The sequence below is a fragment of the Centroberyx affinis genome, unplaced genomic scaffold, assembly GCF_046629955.1.
Source record: "Centroberyx affinis isolate AG114_WGS23_722 - 3 ecotype Tasmania unplaced genomic scaffold, CSIRO-AGI_Caff_v1 ptg000100l_1, whole genome shotgun sequence".
Lineage (NCBI taxonomy): Eukaryota > Metazoa > Chordata > Actinopteri > Beryciformes > Berycidae > Centroberyx > Centroberyx affinis.
The window spans coordinates 732,213-750,000 of NW_027278802.1; the positions used below are offsets into that span (position 1 = coordinate 732,213).

Consider the following 17,788-nt stretch of genomic DNA (forward strand, 5'->3'; position numbering starts at 1 on the left):
GGAATGTAGGAAAATAATCAACTAAAATCCCCAAATGTTACGACATCTCTTTAATTAATTTAACATAATGTACACACCATATGCCGGGATGTTAATTCTCCTTCAACACAGAACACGGAGCCATATTGTTTAACAAGGACCATTTATTCACACAATGTATGGGACTTAAAACAAGCGTGAGAGAGGGGGGGGGGGGGGGGGGGTGCTGGGGCGGTGGAGTGGGGGGAGGGGGGGGGGGGGTTAAATAATACATAAGCAAGAACTCATACAGATGATTTGAATCGCTGTCTGTTTGCACTTGAAGAGAAGTACAAAGTGTGTGCGTGTCCGCCTGGCTGTCGGAGTTAAGGCCTCCGGAGGGAGGCCAGGGTGCAGATGGAGAGATTCAAAGTTCAGTCACACTCGGTTTAAACAAGAAATACATCTTAATTCAAAATATGCTGTAATTTTGTCCTCCACTCACTCATTCACTGCACCTTGTTTTTATGATTCTTGTAAAAATCTCTTTTTGACGCTCTGTCCTCCTATTCCTGCTCCCTCTCTCCAGTGAATAGGTCAGTGGTAGCTGTGAGTTTGCTCCAGTGCTGCGCTCACTATTTACTCTGAACTACACAAACTTGGCCAGACTACACACAACAGCACAAGTAAAAAGGTTTCCCCTGTACAAAATCCATCTTAAAAATATACACAGACAGACATACATACAATGGCACACTTTGCTTAGCGATGAACAACAGGGACGGATGAACAGGCTTCTGAAATAAGCACAGACCCATTCATATACACGCATGCTTGTGTGCGTGCGCATCACATACACACAAGCACTCGCACACACACACACACACTTGTAAAAAAAAAAACCCAACTAAAATAAAAACAAAGATCAGCAGAATATTAACTATAAGATTAAAATGTGTGGGGCTCGGCTCAGTGCAAGCATTATGGCTTGGGGGGCAGAGGGACGGGGAGCGTTGACAACAGGAAGTAGACAGTAAAAAACATGGTGGTACATTTTTTCATATATTCCAACCCAAACCCAACCATCACACGTAGCTCCCACAAAACACGCAACACTCACACTGAGAATGCCTTAAGTGCTGCAGAAGAACCCCCACCCACACTCCCTCTCCCTCCCTCATCAAGTTCAAAACGGTGATTATCGATTGTTTTTTTTCTTTTTTTCTCTTTTCCGCTGTGTGGTAGTCTTTTAAAGCCGACAGCTCGGTGTTTGTGTACATGAACCAGTCCGTCAACAAAAGCCGTTCCCTTGTGTGCCATTTTTTAAATAATTCTCCTCCTCCTAGAAGTTTCTCTCTCCCAGAGGGAGATGTAGAATAGGCGTAACAGTGTGTGTGTGTGTGTGTATTTGTGCACTTTTGTGTGTATGTGTGGAGAAGGAGAATAGAAATGAAATAGCATTGTGCAATAGTTCCAGGTTCCACTGTTTTGGGTCCATTCTCTCCCCTACAGTTACACAAAGTGACACATCTAGTATCTCACAGCGCAAAAGCATGCTCTCTTTAGAGAGTCTCTGGAATAGGCATGAATATCTAGTAGTATATGTTGATGTGAATGTGTGTGTGTGTGTGTGCATGTTTGTGCGCAAAAGAGAAAAGTAACTGTGTGTGTAAGCACAGTGACATAGAGGCGTAAAAGATTAGGAGCAGAACACACACTCGTCGACGCGGTGAGGATCTTTGTGAACGAGGGGAGAAGGCGAGTGAGGAGTGTAGGTTCAGTTCTTTGGGGCATGAAGGGGTGTTTCATCACCAGTCCATCCTGCCTCTCCTCATCCCATCCTCCCCTCTCCTCCAAAAGCCGCCCGCTCTTCCGCCTACATCCCTCCTTCTTCTTGTCCAAACACACATCGGGCCCCCTCCTTCATGTCGTGTAAGTGTGTATATCATTTGCGTGGGCTCCTCTCTCTAGAGTCACACGAAGGAGGAGAATCCCGTGACGGGGGTGCGCGACCCCGGGGGGTTAGTGTTAGGGTTGACGTGCGTGTGCGCCGGCTGGCCCGTGGGTGTGTACGCGCCGCCTGTGCTGTGCTGGGTGACCACGGTCTGGTAGTAGGGCTCCGTGTCCGCTGTGGCGCACTCCTCATAGCCGAAAGGAGCGCTGATCCCCTTCAGGCCTTTGGGCTGCCGCTTCCAGGAGTTGTAGTAGGTGGGGTCGCTCATGTAGTGGTTGACGAAGGAGTGCTTCGGCTGCTCGTCCTCATAGTCACTGTCCGTTAACTAGACACACACACACACACACACACACACACACACACACACACACAGACACAAACACAGACATTCACACACACACACACACACACACACACACACACACACACACACCCAGTGGGGTTAGACGTTGACATTTGATGAGAGAGAAACAGAGAGACAGGGAAATATGTAACTGCATGTCACAAAGCAAGATATGCTTCAATGTATGACCACCATTTATTTGACTTATGTATCTATCTATAGAACTATATACATATGAAATGAGCATTTTCTTACCTTTTATTTGCCTTTATGTGTTATGTATTTGTCAGTTTTACTCAATATACATTATTCATTACATTTTCAATGTTGTTTTTATTCATTGTTCTATTATTTCATTGTTTATATTAGTAACGTTCTGCTTTGGCGACATGTTTTATCAAAACATCATGCCAATAAACCTTCACTGAATTGAATTGAAGAGAGAGAGAGAGAGAGAGAGAGAGACAGATGGAGAAAGAGACAGATGGAGAAAGGGAGAGAGAGAAAGACAGTCAGAAAGAGAGAGAGAGAGAGAGAGAAAGACAGTCAGAGAGAGAGAGAGAGAGAGAGAAAGATAGTCAGAAAGAGAGAGAGAGAGATTCAGAGAGAGAGAGAGAGAGAGAGAGAGAGAGAGAGAGAGAGAGAGAGAGCATACCTCTGACTCTGAGACCTCAGTAGGTTTCTCTGTGAGCGTGGTGCTCTCGGTGAGAACGGCACCATTATAGTTGTTACAGATGTCTTCATCAGAGTAGTGGAGACCGCCTGGACTGGGCCTGGGAGGAGACCTGGACACACACACACACAGACAGTAAATCTGAGATAATTTTGAGGAAAGTCAGGAAAGTGTGTGTGTGTGTGTGTGTGTGTGCGTACCTGGTTCCGTTCTTCTTCAGGAAGGAGTTCTTGGTGTTGAGTGTCCTGCTGTTGAGCTCCAGAGCAGTGAAGCCTCCGTTGTCCAGGGTTACCGACTCCTCCACTGTAGATACATGCTTTCCTGGAGGGAAGAGAGGCACAAGGAAATGGAATTAGACGGAATCAGCGAAGGTAAAATCAATTGGGGAAAGTAACATCAAATAAAGCAGAGATATCAGTCACTCATGTGGGACTGAGGCTGAGATTTTCTTTCCATATAACCGTTTTTGATATTGGTTCTCTTGCGGTACACTGTGTTTATGGTTCAATCTCCTGTTTTATTCATAGGATATTCAGCTGCTTCTTAGGCCTGAGAGTAGTCCAAGAAACGAGAGTGAATCTACTAGAATGAATCATCTGGCTCTCTGGCAACACCCAAACAGATGTCTCCATAATTTATACACTAATGATCCTGCATAAATGGGAACAGTAGGGGAAACCATGCCATGCTTCAAGTTGGGAGAAATGTTATTTTTTTAGACCAAGGTGCTGGTGTTGATTTAAGGTATTTTGACCAATAACTACACAGCATTTGGTGTTGCCCCTATGACTCCCATTCATTCTTTGATCACTAGTGGTGGCTAGTTTTTGCTGATGTTTATGTGGTCTGAATCCCTCCACTGCTCTCCTTTACCCCCCCCCCCCCTCCTCCTCCTCACCCCACCCCCCAACCCTCTGTTTGATTGCTCTTCTGCCCAGAGGTTGTGCCAAGGTTTCCGTGGCAACTCAGATTAAAAACTGTGTCCTGATATAACCTGTGCTTGGCAGAGCTAGGTTTGTGTTATAGATGTTGGCATGGATGCAAACACACACACACACACACACACACACACACACACACTGCACTGCACCCGCACCTGTGAACATCACAGGGGGCCCAGAAGAAGAGGAAACCTAGATGTAAACAGGGTGAGAGCCGCAACCCTCAACATGAAGGATGAAAGCTTTAGAAGATTAGACGAGGCACCAGGCAAGATGTCAGACAAGCTAACACACAGTAGGTTGGCATGGCGAGGCCGCCCCTTCAATCAGAGGACCTGGGTTCGAGTGCGACAAGAGAATTTCCCTATGATGATGAATAAAGTATCACATCAGACAGAGCAGCAGAGCCACACACCTGTGCTACAGGCCTTGTACTTGTTGCTGTGTCCGTGCAGCAGCAGTGTGAAGACCAGGACCAGGATGAGGATGAGTCCCACCAGAGCCATGACCAGCAGGAACCACCACTCCTCATAGAAAGGACGCTCCGACAGCGCTGCAGGCAGAGGAAGGGAGGAAGAGAGGGGTGGGCAGATATATCAGGGAGGCGTTTCAGATACTTTATATGGTTTCTTTAGCCCACATGGGTGCTACATGTGTAGTTTTCCCCATCGTTTTTATTATCTGATATGCCATAGAATGGCAACAATAGCATAGATTTGTTTTAAGTAATGCCTTGTACTTCTACAGTGTGTGCAGCTGTAGTAGCTTGACTCTGCCTCTAGATGGCAGCAGACACTAAGACACATCGCAGCAATAGCATTAACTTCCTAGATTGTATGGAATGAAGTAGAAATCCAGTCAAACCCCAATCAGACAAGTTGGATCGTCCTAGGTTTGGCCATCTCCTTTTTCAATGAGAATCATCTCCTCCGGTGTGTGTGTTGTATGTGCGTGTATGTATATGTGTGTGCACACATTTTTATGTGTTTGGGTGTGCACATGCTTGCATGTTTGTGTGTGTGTGTGTTTACCATTTACCAGCAAGTGCAGCGGAGGGTGTACTAGGCTGCCCGTAACCGTGGCGATTCACAGCAATGACTCTGAACTCATAACTGATCCCTGACCTCAGTCGCTCCAGCGGCACTGAAACAGACCTGCTGCTGGGAGGGAGGAGTCTGATGAAAGAATCCCACACTCCTTCATCTGTAGAGATAGAGAGAGAGAGAGAGAGAGTGAGAGAGAGAGAGAGAGAGAGAGAGAGAGAGAGAGAGAGAGCGAGAGAGAGAGAGAGAGAGCGAGAAGAAGGGAGGGTTAGTAAGAGGGTTATTTACTAAATACACAAACATTTTGCACCTGGAAATGTGGTAGACACCTGGGATTTAGTGCGTATATTGCGCCTCAGGTATTCTAATTGGAGAATTGAGACTGACTTGATTTGCATAACATAGTCTTAATAAATCAGAAGCTAAACTGGAGAAAGCTGTGCTTGTTAAGGTTAACGTGCCTCTTGGTAAATAAGAGAGAAAAATAATTAGTGCAAATGATGAATTGTTGGAAAAGGTGTGAAATAAAAGTTATGATTGACATGTGACATTTGTGTTTCAGCTTACCTGAGGGACGCGCCTCAATAACATAGCCAATTATAGGTCCCGCCCCTGTATCTCCCTCTGACCAATGGATAGCGAGGGCAGAGGACGACTTGGTAATGGACATTTCCATAGGTGAACCAGGGGTGCCTGTAGTATGTAACAGGAGTGTTAGAGAGATAGTTGAGATCCCCCACAACCCCAAACTATACACATGGATGCTTGCATATGAGTGACACACACACACACACACACACACACACACACACACACACACACACACACACACCCCTTGCTCACCTTGCATGGGCTGTGCAGTCATGTTGGCATGTATGGGGGGTCCATAGCTAACTGTGCGAGCCTGAACGCTGAAAGTGTAGGTCACTCCTTTGGTCAGGTCTCGAGCCTTCAGCCAGCGCTGCCAGCTGCCCTTCACATCCACTGTCACCACTTTACTCACTCCTGCTCTCACACAGACAATAAAAGGAAAAGTCAGTGTCCTCCTCGAAATGTGTGTGTGTATGAGTGCGTGTGTGTGTGTGTTTGGGTGCATACCTTGTACAGGAGCAGTGGGCTGGTAGACCACCCTGTAGCCCTCCAGCTGTCCATTAGGAGTGAGAGGAGCTCCCCAGGACACGTTGACGCTCCCCCCTGTCACCTCTGAGAAGGACAGGTAGCTGGGCTGGCTGGGAGCTGGGGACACATGGAGGATGATCCAAGAAGCAGAAGAGAGAATATAGCAAAGAAAGAATTAAAACAGGCTATGATATGATGCTTGTTTTTTTTTTCTTTTACAGAACCGTACATAGCCCGAATCAGACCAGGCCCTCTACCTACCAGACTGCAGGGTCCTGGCCCCGCGGGGCTCGCTGGGCGGCCCGTCTCCAGCTGTGTTGAAGGCAGTCAGTGTGACCAGATAAGGTGTGTAGCTGGTGAGGTTGACCAGGTGCACGCGCGTGTCCGGGACAAAGATCACCTTCACCTTCTCACTCTGGTTCTGTTTGTCCCTCTCCCAGTAGTGGATCTGCAACACGGGAAACACCGTCAGCAACGAAGGCTCTATTATCCCTAATCCTCCCAACAAGCATCCATACCTCCTGTTTTCTCCTCTGCTTCCCTTCTCTTCTGTCATCTATTCTTATTACCTTCTTTACTCTCTGTCCCTTGCTCCTGAGGTAGCCTAATCAATCCATATAAAATACAAATGTGCTGTTTTGCTGGGGACAGAGAAAAGGCTACAGAGAGAGTAGTTTTAGTGTTGACAGTGCCATAGAAAGATGGTAGCTGGAACTCATAGCTATTATGGATACCACTGGTCTAGATATGTGTGTGCTTTACCATGCATGTATGAAGATATACAGTTCTACTACATATAAGATATGCAGTACAAAAAAGAGTCTTCAGCAGGCCAATTTTATAGGAAAAAAAAGATGTTCATCTAAGATGTTGTGACAAAGTCCTGCCAAGTCTGGTTTCATTAGAAGCACATTACAGCATTACTACTGGAGATGAGGTTGCTGAAAAGCATTGTTGGCATCATTGCATTAAAAAGGGCATAGATAATGGATTGTTCTGCTTGCATTTTCTTGCGATGGCATCATTCTAACTTTAGACTACCTGGTAACAATTACATTCAGTGCAAATTCTCCCTGATTAGATCATAAGTTCAATGAAATGAAATGGCAATTATATGCATTAGGCTAACAGTACAAAATGTAAATGCCATTCATTGTTTGATAGTGTAGTTTAATTCCCTGAGCATAGCATTGTAAGAAACCTTAGGTAGGCCCATTTGCCCTTCCCAGTTTCATTTGCAGACTGCACAGGCCCATGTGGAAAGGAACCAGTGGCATGGAAGTGACCTATGAGCTATTGATGAACCAAGACAAGACACAGGACATTTTGTTTGATCCTTGCAAGTTGAAATACAAAAGCCTGATTATTGTACTAATTAAGATGACAGCAATATCAGTATTAGGACCTTGTAGCTTGTAGCTAATGAATTTCACTTTAATGACTCCTGGAATTGCTTTTTTAATTTAAAGCACATCCAACTTTATGATGTATTTTTTTAAATTATATTTTGGTTCATAGTTCAGGCTCTGCAGTAGTTATTGAGGAATATTGTCTGCGGCTTTTCGGCACTTTAGACAGACTAACTTACTGATGTATCATTATTGTCATTAAGTTTCACATAACTGTGCTGATTTGACAAATGTGTTACCAAATCTGCACTGAATAAAGAATGTATCCTGTATCCTTGACTTCCATTATTATTTTTTCTTTTACAAATGTACCAACCTATATTTAATAAGAGCAAAAAAAGATAGAGACATACAATATATTACTTTTAGTAAAACAGCCTATATACAGTAAATGCATATCCAATAAAAATCTGTTTAATGCATTACAGCAGGTCAGTTAAGACACTCTTTAAAGCTTGCTCCCAGCCCAAACCATTACTTCCCAGGTGCATATCCTCCAAAATATTTCTTAGACCTACAGCTACAGGTACTTGCATTCAATCTGACCCTCTGTGAATCACTTCATATTGTACATATAGAGGAAACTTTTTCAGATATCAATGGCAACTGCTCTGAAGTACAGGAGGAATAATTGTTTTTATATCAAATGTAATAGATTCCCATCGTTTATCCTTGGAGAGCAACAGCTGAGAGCCAAGGAACAGCCCAACTCATACGGAAATCTCTGGGCATACACTAACCACAAGGTGACATAGCTGACTGAACTTCATGCATTTGAAATGAGTCAGCAAAAGTATTTTGTATACACACAAGCCCTCAGAGCGAGAAAGTAGCCACAGCAGCTGTCACAGTACTTCTTCTCATGGCGTTTAATTTACTTGAAGCTAAATATTTTTGGCTATCAGTGAAAATGGACTGGAAAATGTGGAGCGATGTGAATCAGAGCATAGCATGTGCCAGATATAAACCCATGCAAGCGCAGCACATGGACATTTTCCCTGACAAGCATACGAGACCAATCAACCACCTGGGTACCTCATCATGTATGGTTTCTCAGCTCATTCATATTATAATCAGATCATGAAACCATGGCCTTTACACGCACAGGCAGGCTGGCCTTTCGCTGTACTGGGAGTTTTCCTGGTGAGTCAGTCGCTCTGTGGGCCGGTGGTGGACCGAGCGAGACCGATACACAGAGATCTGGCAAAATGTCAGATTGATTTATTTGGCATTAGAACTAACGTGTCAGTTCCGGCAACATTAACATGCAGTGGTATAACGTCGCCATTCAGTATTCTAGCTATTATGCTGTCCGTAAGCACTGTTGGAAATATAATTATGGGTTCAGCGTGCATGAGCGACCCAACAAGGACTGGGAAAGCTGGGATTTTCCATGAAACCCCAGTTGCCAAGATGTGACGTTTTGAGGGAAAAATGGTTTTGAGTATTGAAGCTGTGTCAACAATTGATGGTAAAAGCGATTATATGTTATTGAGTGGAATTTTGGGTAAATTAATCTTATAGGTTTCTGTTTTGACTCTTTGTTTAAGTTTTAGCTGTCATGTATGCTCAACAATGTTTTGCAGCACAAAGTATCTCTGTACTGTTTGATAAAATACACCAACAGCCACCAAAGAGCTACTTTTGTTTCAGGCTCCATTTTATTATTATTCACAACTTAAATTATTAGAAAGTGCAACAAGCCATATTTACCACTTCTGAATTTGCAAGTAGGAGCTTATTAGGAGCACTTGAGGGCAGCATTATACCATCTCTGTTTTACCCCAGGCTCCAACTGTTGAATTTATAATTAAAATGTATCACAATAGATGTAAAATACCAATTTCCACTCCACAGATTCTATAAAAAATGGGCTATATCTCTGGTGACACTTTATTCTAATGTGTCCAACTTGTGAGGGGCAGGGAGTGGGATGAAGTATCTGTGGATAGGTTGAGTCAAAAGTCCAAGGCCATTTTTTAAATCCTAGTCCCCCCCTTTTTTACAGCTGCTATTTTTGAAAGGAGACAATCAGGATTATTCTAACAACACAATTAAAATTTTTCACAGCTGATGAACACGGCCATGATCTGATTTGATGAGATCAAGAACTCTTAAATGGATTTTCTAAACAACCTTTTGCAAAAGAATAGATTTAGGATCTGCCACTTGATGGTGAAAAACAGCAGCTGGATGTCGGTGGAGCACAGGAGGAATTTTATCTTCTCACATCTGTTTGCGTCTGCTGCACTTCAATTAGACGATGTTTCACCCATTTGGTAGGAACAGCATGTTAATGTTGTTGGTGTCCTCTTGGATTGTGTTCCTTTCTGTGTTGGTCTTAAAGTTGTCATTATGATAGCAATGATTTTGAGCTGGGAATTATTAAGATTAAGAAATATAAATTCTCAACTGTTGATACGGCGAGGATTTGTACTAATTTGCACACTCATTATTGCCCAGAATCCTATTAAACAACCTTTTCCAGTCTGGCGTGTTTGAGAGATCTCACTTGACAGAAACAGGATTGGCATAGTCTGGTATTATCCGTTAACCCATAACCCGTCACGGCTAGTGTGTTTAACAAGCCCACTAGGGCATTATAGAAAAACTTCAATGCTGTTTTAAATTGCCGAACAGCACACTTGTAATGAAGTTTACCTTCAGCACTCCTTGGCTTCAAAACCCAGTCATGGTGTTTTGAGCCCCTCATCTAACAATGTAGGAGGGTTAACAGAAGTCAGCACCTATAAATTCATTAAATATTCTATCTTTACTCTTTCTCTCTTCTTAATCTCCTTAACCCCCTCTCCCTCGCACTCCCACCCCGCGTACATCCGTCTCTGGGAGTTTAACTTATTCCCTCGATCCTCTCCTCTAATCAGGATTCTACAGGGATCACTTGCTCGTCTTATTCCTTCACTCTGCAAATATTACATTCCCTTCTTTTTTCCTTTTCCTTCTCCTCCCGCAGAAATCAATGTGTCTACAGCAGGACAGATAACCTTGTGTTTGAAGTTCTAAGAGCAAGGGGGAGGGACAGGGGAACTGAGGGGGGGAGACAGAGAGAGGAGTGATATTGAAGCCATTAAAGGATATTCAGATTCTTCTTCTAACTTACTTCTCTGTCTTTTTTTTCTATAGGACACTTGAAGGTGCAACTGAGAAAAATCCTTCCAAGACAGGAAGAGAGACGGTTTGAAAAAGACAGAGACATCAAACATTTATGTGTTTGTATGACATGGACTGACAAGTACTCATTTCTGTGTTTGGGTCTTTATTTTTGTCTTACATGTACCTGTCCCAATTCATTCTTTGTGTGTGTATGTGTATGTGGTGTATGTGTGTCTGTTTGTCAGTCTGCATGTCACCTTGTATCCCTGGATGAGTCCATTCTGGGTCTCGAGGGGGGGTGTGTCCCAGGTCAGCTCCAGGATGGTGGGAGCCACAGCCGACACTCTGATAGACTGGGGGGCCACCGATGGAGCTGGAGGGGGTGGGTGGGGTGGGGTTAGACAGTTAGCTGGGTGGTGGAGAGGGAATATATGTTTCTTTGCTTCCAATTAGAATGGGCCTAAGGCACTTCCTTGTTACCCCGCTGTAACACACATATGCATGTACACACATGTACACGCCCCGGTGTGGACCCAAGGCTAGAGAAAAGGCCATATCACCACATTTCATCATCCCCCTCTCCCCCTCCGGCTTTTTCTTCCTCCCCCTCCCCGTCCTCATCCTCACCTCTCACTTCCCTGCATGTGGTGTGTATGGCCTACTAAACTTTCACACACAAACACACACACACACACACACACACACACACACACACACACACACCTTGAATGGGAAATTGGCAATGCTACATTGGTGTGATAGAAGGGAGAGTGTGAGATTGCCCTGTTGCTAGAGAGAGATGACAAGACTGTGTGAGTATTAATATCAAAATGTGCATGTGTGTGACTGCACACTCACATGCTTGTGGTTTCTAACAAGGTATTGCAGCAATGTGTGTGTATGTGAGTGTGTATGTGTGTGTGTGTGTGTGTGTGTGACGTCTGTCTGTGCGTGTGCATGCGTGAGAGATATATTTGCACTCCCGTCTGCCTAATGGATCCGTGGCTTGACTCTCTGGTGAAAGTTAAACAGGGGTTGGGCCGTCACTGCAGAATGGATGACCTCGCACAGCATCTGACGACATTCAGGTGTGTGCATGCACGCACGCACGCACACACACACACACACACACACACACACACACACACACACACACACACATACACACACACACACACACACACATCCCCTATTACAGAACACCACTAAGCCTTTCAAAGGCAATGTCACTCTAGGGGACAAGGAGAGAAAGACAGGAGGCAGCACGGGGCAAAGCAAGTCAGAGAAGGGATGGAGAGGGCAGCCAGAGCGCCAGATAGGGCAAGAGTGACAGACAGGAAGCAGGCAGAGCAGAGAGATAAAGAGAATAATAGAATGAGAAGGAAGCGTAAATAAAGAAAAGGAGGGGGAAAAAATCATTTTACCCCAAGGTGACTGACGTAATAGCCGCAATGATCTAAAAGACTCAGCTTCAAACTAGATGTTCCTTTATGTTGCCCAAAAGCTAACTTCAAACAAAATATTAGATGCTTAAGATGCGGGAGAGGAGAGGAGCTGGCTAAACAACATTCTATACTGAAATGGTCCATGTAGTGATTCCACATACCTGGCACTACTGGCATCATGACCTACATGTGTAAACTCATCATAACCATGATATGTAGACCAATCTAGTCCTATGTCCTGATCAATCAGACAGAGTCTTTCTGTTTCCACCTACCTGCCTCCCCAACAGACACCTCCACCGGGCTGGAGGGCGGGCTCTCTCCGATGATATTGTAGCTCGTCATAACAATCTGGTAGCGTTTGAACTTCTTCAGTTCTGTCGAGAAATGATGATAATTAGACAACATATACACAATACACATGCAAACCATCTGTTTAACTGCTGGCTGTGATTGCCACTACTTCTGGTTCTATAGATCGATGGTATTGCCAAGAAGAGAAGCTGGATGCTTATCAAACAACTAAATCATAAAGATCCTTGAACCTTTTGGTCCAGCTCTGTCATCATTTGGCTCGGCTTGGCTAGCTAGTTCAATCTTAAAGCACTTACGTGTCAACTCAAACTCTGTTAGCGAGGCACTGCTGACTGTCTTGAAGGTGCTCTTGGCTTGGGGAGAGTGAGAGAAAAATGAAGGGAGAGCAAATCAATAAATGTTTCAAGTTTAACAATAAATTTTGACATTATAATACCATTCAATCAAAGATTTTATTTAATGGCAGAGGAAATCATCTGAAATACTTTTATGTTTTAATAAGCTTGTCAGCCTCAATGGAACTTGGATGGACCCAGAATTGTCCACCTGCCAATCTCAGTCAAGCAGGTACTCAATCTATTATAAAGTACTTTCAGCTCTGCAGTGCATAACAGTGTTTTATTATTGCAGTATTATAGTGGAATAGGGGTGGCCTCACGGTAAAACAAACTGTCTGGTGACAAGTGGGCCACAGTCCATCCCAGCCAAAGTGTCTTTGAGAGAGACATTGAACCCGTATTTGCTCCAGGGGGGGATTTGTTGATACAACTACACTCTTCTGAAACCTATTATTATTGTTTTCTGAAACTCTATTTCTCGCCCAAGGGGAAATGATCTTTTCTCTTGCCCCCCTCCACAGGCAGCTCAGAGTGCAGGGTCAGCTACAGAGCAGCAGACCTGGAGCTGGTTGGGATTCAATGATGTGCTTAAGGATAGTTCAGCAGGGAGGATGCTTGCTGACACAAGGGCTTGAACCCCGGCCTTCCACTTGAAAGATCATCTCCATACTCACTCCGCCACCCCCCTGCCTTTAAAACAGCTGTTTCCGGACCAGGTTTTGTATGGTAAATGGAAGTTTGTGTGCATCTCAGAGGAGAGATGCGATTAGGGGGGAATTGCACTGTGTTGATTATGGAAATATGGTTCTCTAAATTCCTAAAACAATTCCAGTAGTAGCAATACTACTCACTTGTGATGAGGGCACTTGTTGTGGTGTTGTTTTTGGTTGCCATGACTTCTGTTGCAGCGGAGTGGGTGGTGTTTACAGGGAGCTCTCTATAGTAGAGCCGGTACCCAATCAACACCCCATTAATACTCTCATCACTGGGACGCTGGAAACACCCAAACAGGCAGGCACACACACACACACACACACACACGCACAAACACACACATTTAAATTATTTATTTATGTCCACATAAATACAAGCATACAAAGGACATAAACATTATGAATGCAGTCAGATATTAGGAGTCAGTCAGTTACATAAGTGCCTAATTGGCAACCACATTCTTGCATACACACAGGATGATAATAATGGCAGGTCGAAAGATAACAGAATGGATCCACTTCAAGCAAACGCCTTCTCCATATTGAGTGGCTGCCAATGGTAGCAGATACTGAACAATACCTTGCTAACTGCTTGGCCTTTCTCTTACGGAGACCAGCCATTTGAAGGCCCCTCACAACTAGCTTGTGCACATGACCCAGGCTGCCAAATATGAAAACTAAAAGTTTACACTTGTAGCCTAGCTGTGAAATGGTCTGCTCCAGCTGTTTATATTTTAGAATCTTGGTTAGAAAGGCTTCCTCTAGGCTGTAGTCAAAAGTACAGCCAACCTCTAAAACGAACACCTCTCTAAGATTTTCATTGACAACAACAACATCAGGGGTGTTGGCTGTAATATTAGAGACACACACACACACACACACACACACACACACACACACACACACACACACACAAAGAAGTATTATTACTCCACCTCTCAACAAGAAACTTTACAGTTTGGGTCTGCTCCAGCTCTCGCCTTCCCAGAATGCCACGCTGTGCCCATTATCATTGTCTGAGTGTAGTCATTGTGGAGCAACTGACTGACAGGACACTGGCAGGCTGGCAGAGCAGCCTTGTATCAGTATAGTCCACTTTAAAGGAGCCGGTGGATTGGTCTGGCTCTAACCCGCACAGACAAAGTGATGCTTCAATGGCTTTGGCACTCTCGTAAAGCATGATGAAATTGCCGGTGACTTTGTTTTTCATAGCCCCCTTCCGCTTTGACATAAGGCTAGAAGAAGTGAGACAAGACATTTCCAAACAGAATAGAAGGGGTGAGGGAAAGTAGTGAAGTAGCCAGGCTATATTTACTGCCTGTTCACATGTCACCATTGCTCCATTTTTCCACAGCTCCCTCTCGTTTTCCTCTCCTGTTGGACATTTGTTGATTTTGCATCTCTTGCCCTCTAACATCTCTCCTGCTGATCTTTCCTCATTAGGGGTTTGCTCATTTCTCTCCCCCTCCCAGTTCTGTCTATCCCTCCCTCCCTCTCTCTACCTCTCTGTTCATCTGTGTTGCCCCCTGACCTTTCCAGGTTCAATAAATAATGACATTAATTACATCCACACACACAGGGGCATGCACGCACAAATGTACGCACACACACATGCATGCAAACAAACACCGCAGACTGCAGGGGTTGCCATTCTCTGTGTAAGTAATTACCCTGTGCTCTGTGTGTGTGTACGCATGTGTGTGTGTAGGTGTGTTGGTACATGTGTCTCCGGAGTCTCTGTGTTAGTCAAATGTCTGAAGCAGATGATATTGGATCTGTGTGTGTGTGTGTGTGTGTGTGTGTGTGTGTGTGTGTGTGTGTGTATGTGTGTGTAAATACCTTCCACTGCACCAGGATTGAGGTGGTGGTTGACGGTTTCACTGCAAGGATGACTGGAGGCTCATCAGGCACTGGAGAGAAATAGGAGAGACAGTGAGATAGAGAAAGCGAAAGAGAGGGAAACAGGGAGTTGCCTCATCTCCATTCCCTCTCTTCTGCTCCCTCCCAAATCCCCTACAGTCCTTCTCTCTCATGCTTTCAAATCCCCATATTTCCCCTTCTTCCCCTTTCGTTTCTCACCATCCTGTAGAGTTGTAACTGCCTCCGTCTCTTTGCTAAGGGCACTATCTCCTATATCGTTCGTGGCCAGCATCCGTAGCTTGTATGATGTGAAGGGCTTCAGCCTATAGAAACACACACGCACACATATACACACACACACACACACACACACACAAACACACAAGTACACAAGCACGCACAAACACACAAAAACAAATGTTATAATCATTCCATTGCTATTGATTTCAGGAATACCAATCAATGTGAAATACCTATATGTTTGTGAAAACATTAGTTTATACAGCAGGTCATTGATGAGAATGTAATTGCGGTGCCAGTAATGGTTAACAACCTGGGAACACCTTTATTTCAATACCACCTTCTCCTCTACTCACAAGCTTATTTTCCCTTCAGTGGCCTTGGAAGAATAGGCGGGGGTCTTGAAAAATAATTGTCTTATAACTTTCCTAATTGTCTCCCCACCACTATTTCTACCACCATATTACCACAACATCGTATCTGCATTTCTCCTCTATACAAGGTGAATTTATTACTAAAGCACAGAATAACCATTTACATCAGTCATTTTGAAAACACTTGTCTCTAGAGCCACTTACAATCAGTGCAATCAACAGACAGCCATCATTATGGAATAGCTGAAGAAGTCTGGTGGTTGGCTCCTTTCAGCATGCTAATACTCTAAATGTACCTTCTACTATACACTGTGGCAAATTTATTCAAATTTAAGGAGGCCTCATTTTTAATCCATTTAATCTGTTGTTAACAAGCGGGCTGCATTTAATAATTTCCATTCTCTTCTACCCCTCCAGCACATATACCTATAAGGTCTTCCTCTAGACATTATTTACCAAGTGTCTAGGAGACTACAGAGGACCGGTTACAAATTCAGCAGAGGACAGCGAACAGCTCAAGTGTCTTCTTGTATAATAATGAGCCAGGGATAAGGGACAAGAAATGGCCCTGTGGGATTGTGGGTATCGTAGGAATAGGACATCAAAGGCACAAGGCTCAGAGAGGGTGGGGCACCAACAGCATTGGGAGGGTGCTAAGGACGGTGTTTGCAAGTGTGTGTGTGTGTGCGCATCAGCCTGGGGACTTAGATGTTTTGGTACCAAAGATGTCTCAGTGGAAAACAACAATTAAGGATAGATAACAAGTAAGGCTGTGAGTGTCTGAGCACACACGAATGCAAGCTAATTCCTCCATTCGGCGTTGCGATGGGAGTATTCAGCGTTAGAATGAGCTCCAAACAGCATCAAAACAACAACAGCACCACCGCCATCATGGCAGATAGACTCTCCCTGAGGCAGGAGGGAGGTTGAAACAGACTGATGCAGACACACTGAGAGAACAGTCTTCAGCATCTCAAATAGCCCTCTGATAGCTCAGGAAGGAAGGCACACAAACAGTCATGCAGCACAGAACAGGAGACACAGACACGCATACACACACACACACACACACACACACATCCACATTTGCACAAGCCTGCACACACACTCATACACTAATAAACCCTCATCATAGTCCTGCTACTCAGGCTGTCATCAGAAGTTGGAGTAGCCATCCAGCCCGACCCCCATCACCTGCTGCGGTAATAACAGTTACACCAGAGAGGAGAGGATGGAGGGATAAAGACAGACGAATGGTAAAGGAAGAGATGGCAGGGGAATGGAGGGGGATGGATGGGTGGGTGGGGGGTGACTTGAAGGGGGGTGGAGGAGGAGGGGTTGTTTGAGGATGAATGAAGAAAAAAATACATATGGCTGATGACTTGAAAGCGTTGGCTGTTGATGGAGAGAAGGAGGGAGAAGGAGGGCGAAGGAGGGGGAGGGAGGGAGGGTGAGAAATGACAGATAAAAAGGTAAAAATGGTTATAGAGGGAAACAAGGGACAAACGAGAGATAGAGTCTTGAGAGCATGAAGGCAGAGTGGGAAAAAGGGATGAAGAGAAAGAGAGAGAACAGCTCCTGCTGTGCCTGTGTGATTAGGTGACTGAGATTCTCTACTGTTCTGCAGTGATTATGATTACTCTCTTCTCCCTGGCGGTCTTTTGGTTTATGTTTTTTTGCTCCCCAAACCTTTTTGGATATTTGAATAATAATTAAATAAAAATCTGCCTTCTGCGTTCTACTTCTCATCTCGGTTCACTTTGAGAATTCCTCATATCCTCCCTTCTCTGTCCACTCTTCTGCCTGAGGATGGATAAACATTACAAAATTTCTTACAGATTCCTTTAACTAATTAGGGTCTAAGATGTCATCCTAAACAAATCTTGCAGATTGGGGTGCTGTAAGAAAACTTCTGAGAAAAATTGTGCTGTGGGATTTTCATTCCTATC

The 17,788-nt window shown here is 44.4% G+C and overlaps 1 protein-coding gene across 1 annotated transcript in view; it reads right to left on the reverse strand.

The window, feature by feature from the left end:
• Nucleotides 1-218: 218 nt before the first annotated feature.
• sdk1a (sidekick cell adhesion molecule 1a) overlaps nucleotides 219-17,788 on the reverse strand; it is a 76,877-nt gene continuing 59,307 nt past the window's right edge. The window contains exons 25-39 of the mRNA XM_071522766.1: nucleotides 15,445-15,548; nucleotides 15,205-15,275; nucleotides 13,504-13,645; nucleotides 12,611-12,667; nucleotides 12,275-12,376; nucleotides 10,812-10,927; nucleotides 6,293-6,479; nucleotides 6,011-6,148; nucleotides 5,756-5,917; nucleotides 5,480-5,605; nucleotides 4,908-5,072; nucleotides 4,285-4,422; nucleotides 3,129-3,249; nucleotides 2,911-3,040; nucleotides 219-2,237 (exon numbers count right to left, since the gene is read on the reverse strand). Of these exons, the coding sequence (XP_071378867.1) occupies nucleotides 1,932-2,237; nucleotides 2,911-3,040; nucleotides 3,129-3,249; nucleotides 4,285-4,422; nucleotides 4,908-5,072; nucleotides 5,480-5,605; nucleotides 5,756-5,917; nucleotides 6,011-6,148; nucleotides 6,293-6,479; nucleotides 10,812-10,927; nucleotides 12,275-12,376; nucleotides 12,611-12,667; nucleotides 13,504-13,645; nucleotides 15,205-15,275; nucleotides 15,445-15,548 (2,065 nt within the window). The 3' untranslated portion in view covers nucleotides 219-1,931. The remainder of the gene's footprint in view (nucleotides 2,238-2,910; nucleotides 3,041-3,128; nucleotides 3,250-4,284; nucleotides 4,423-4,907; nucleotides 5,073-5,479; nucleotides 5,606-5,755; nucleotides 5,918-6,010; nucleotides 6,149-6,292; nucleotides 6,480-10,811; nucleotides 10,928-12,274; nucleotides 12,377-12,610; nucleotides 12,668-13,503; nucleotides 13,646-15,204; nucleotides 15,276-15,444; nucleotides 15,549-17,788) is intronic.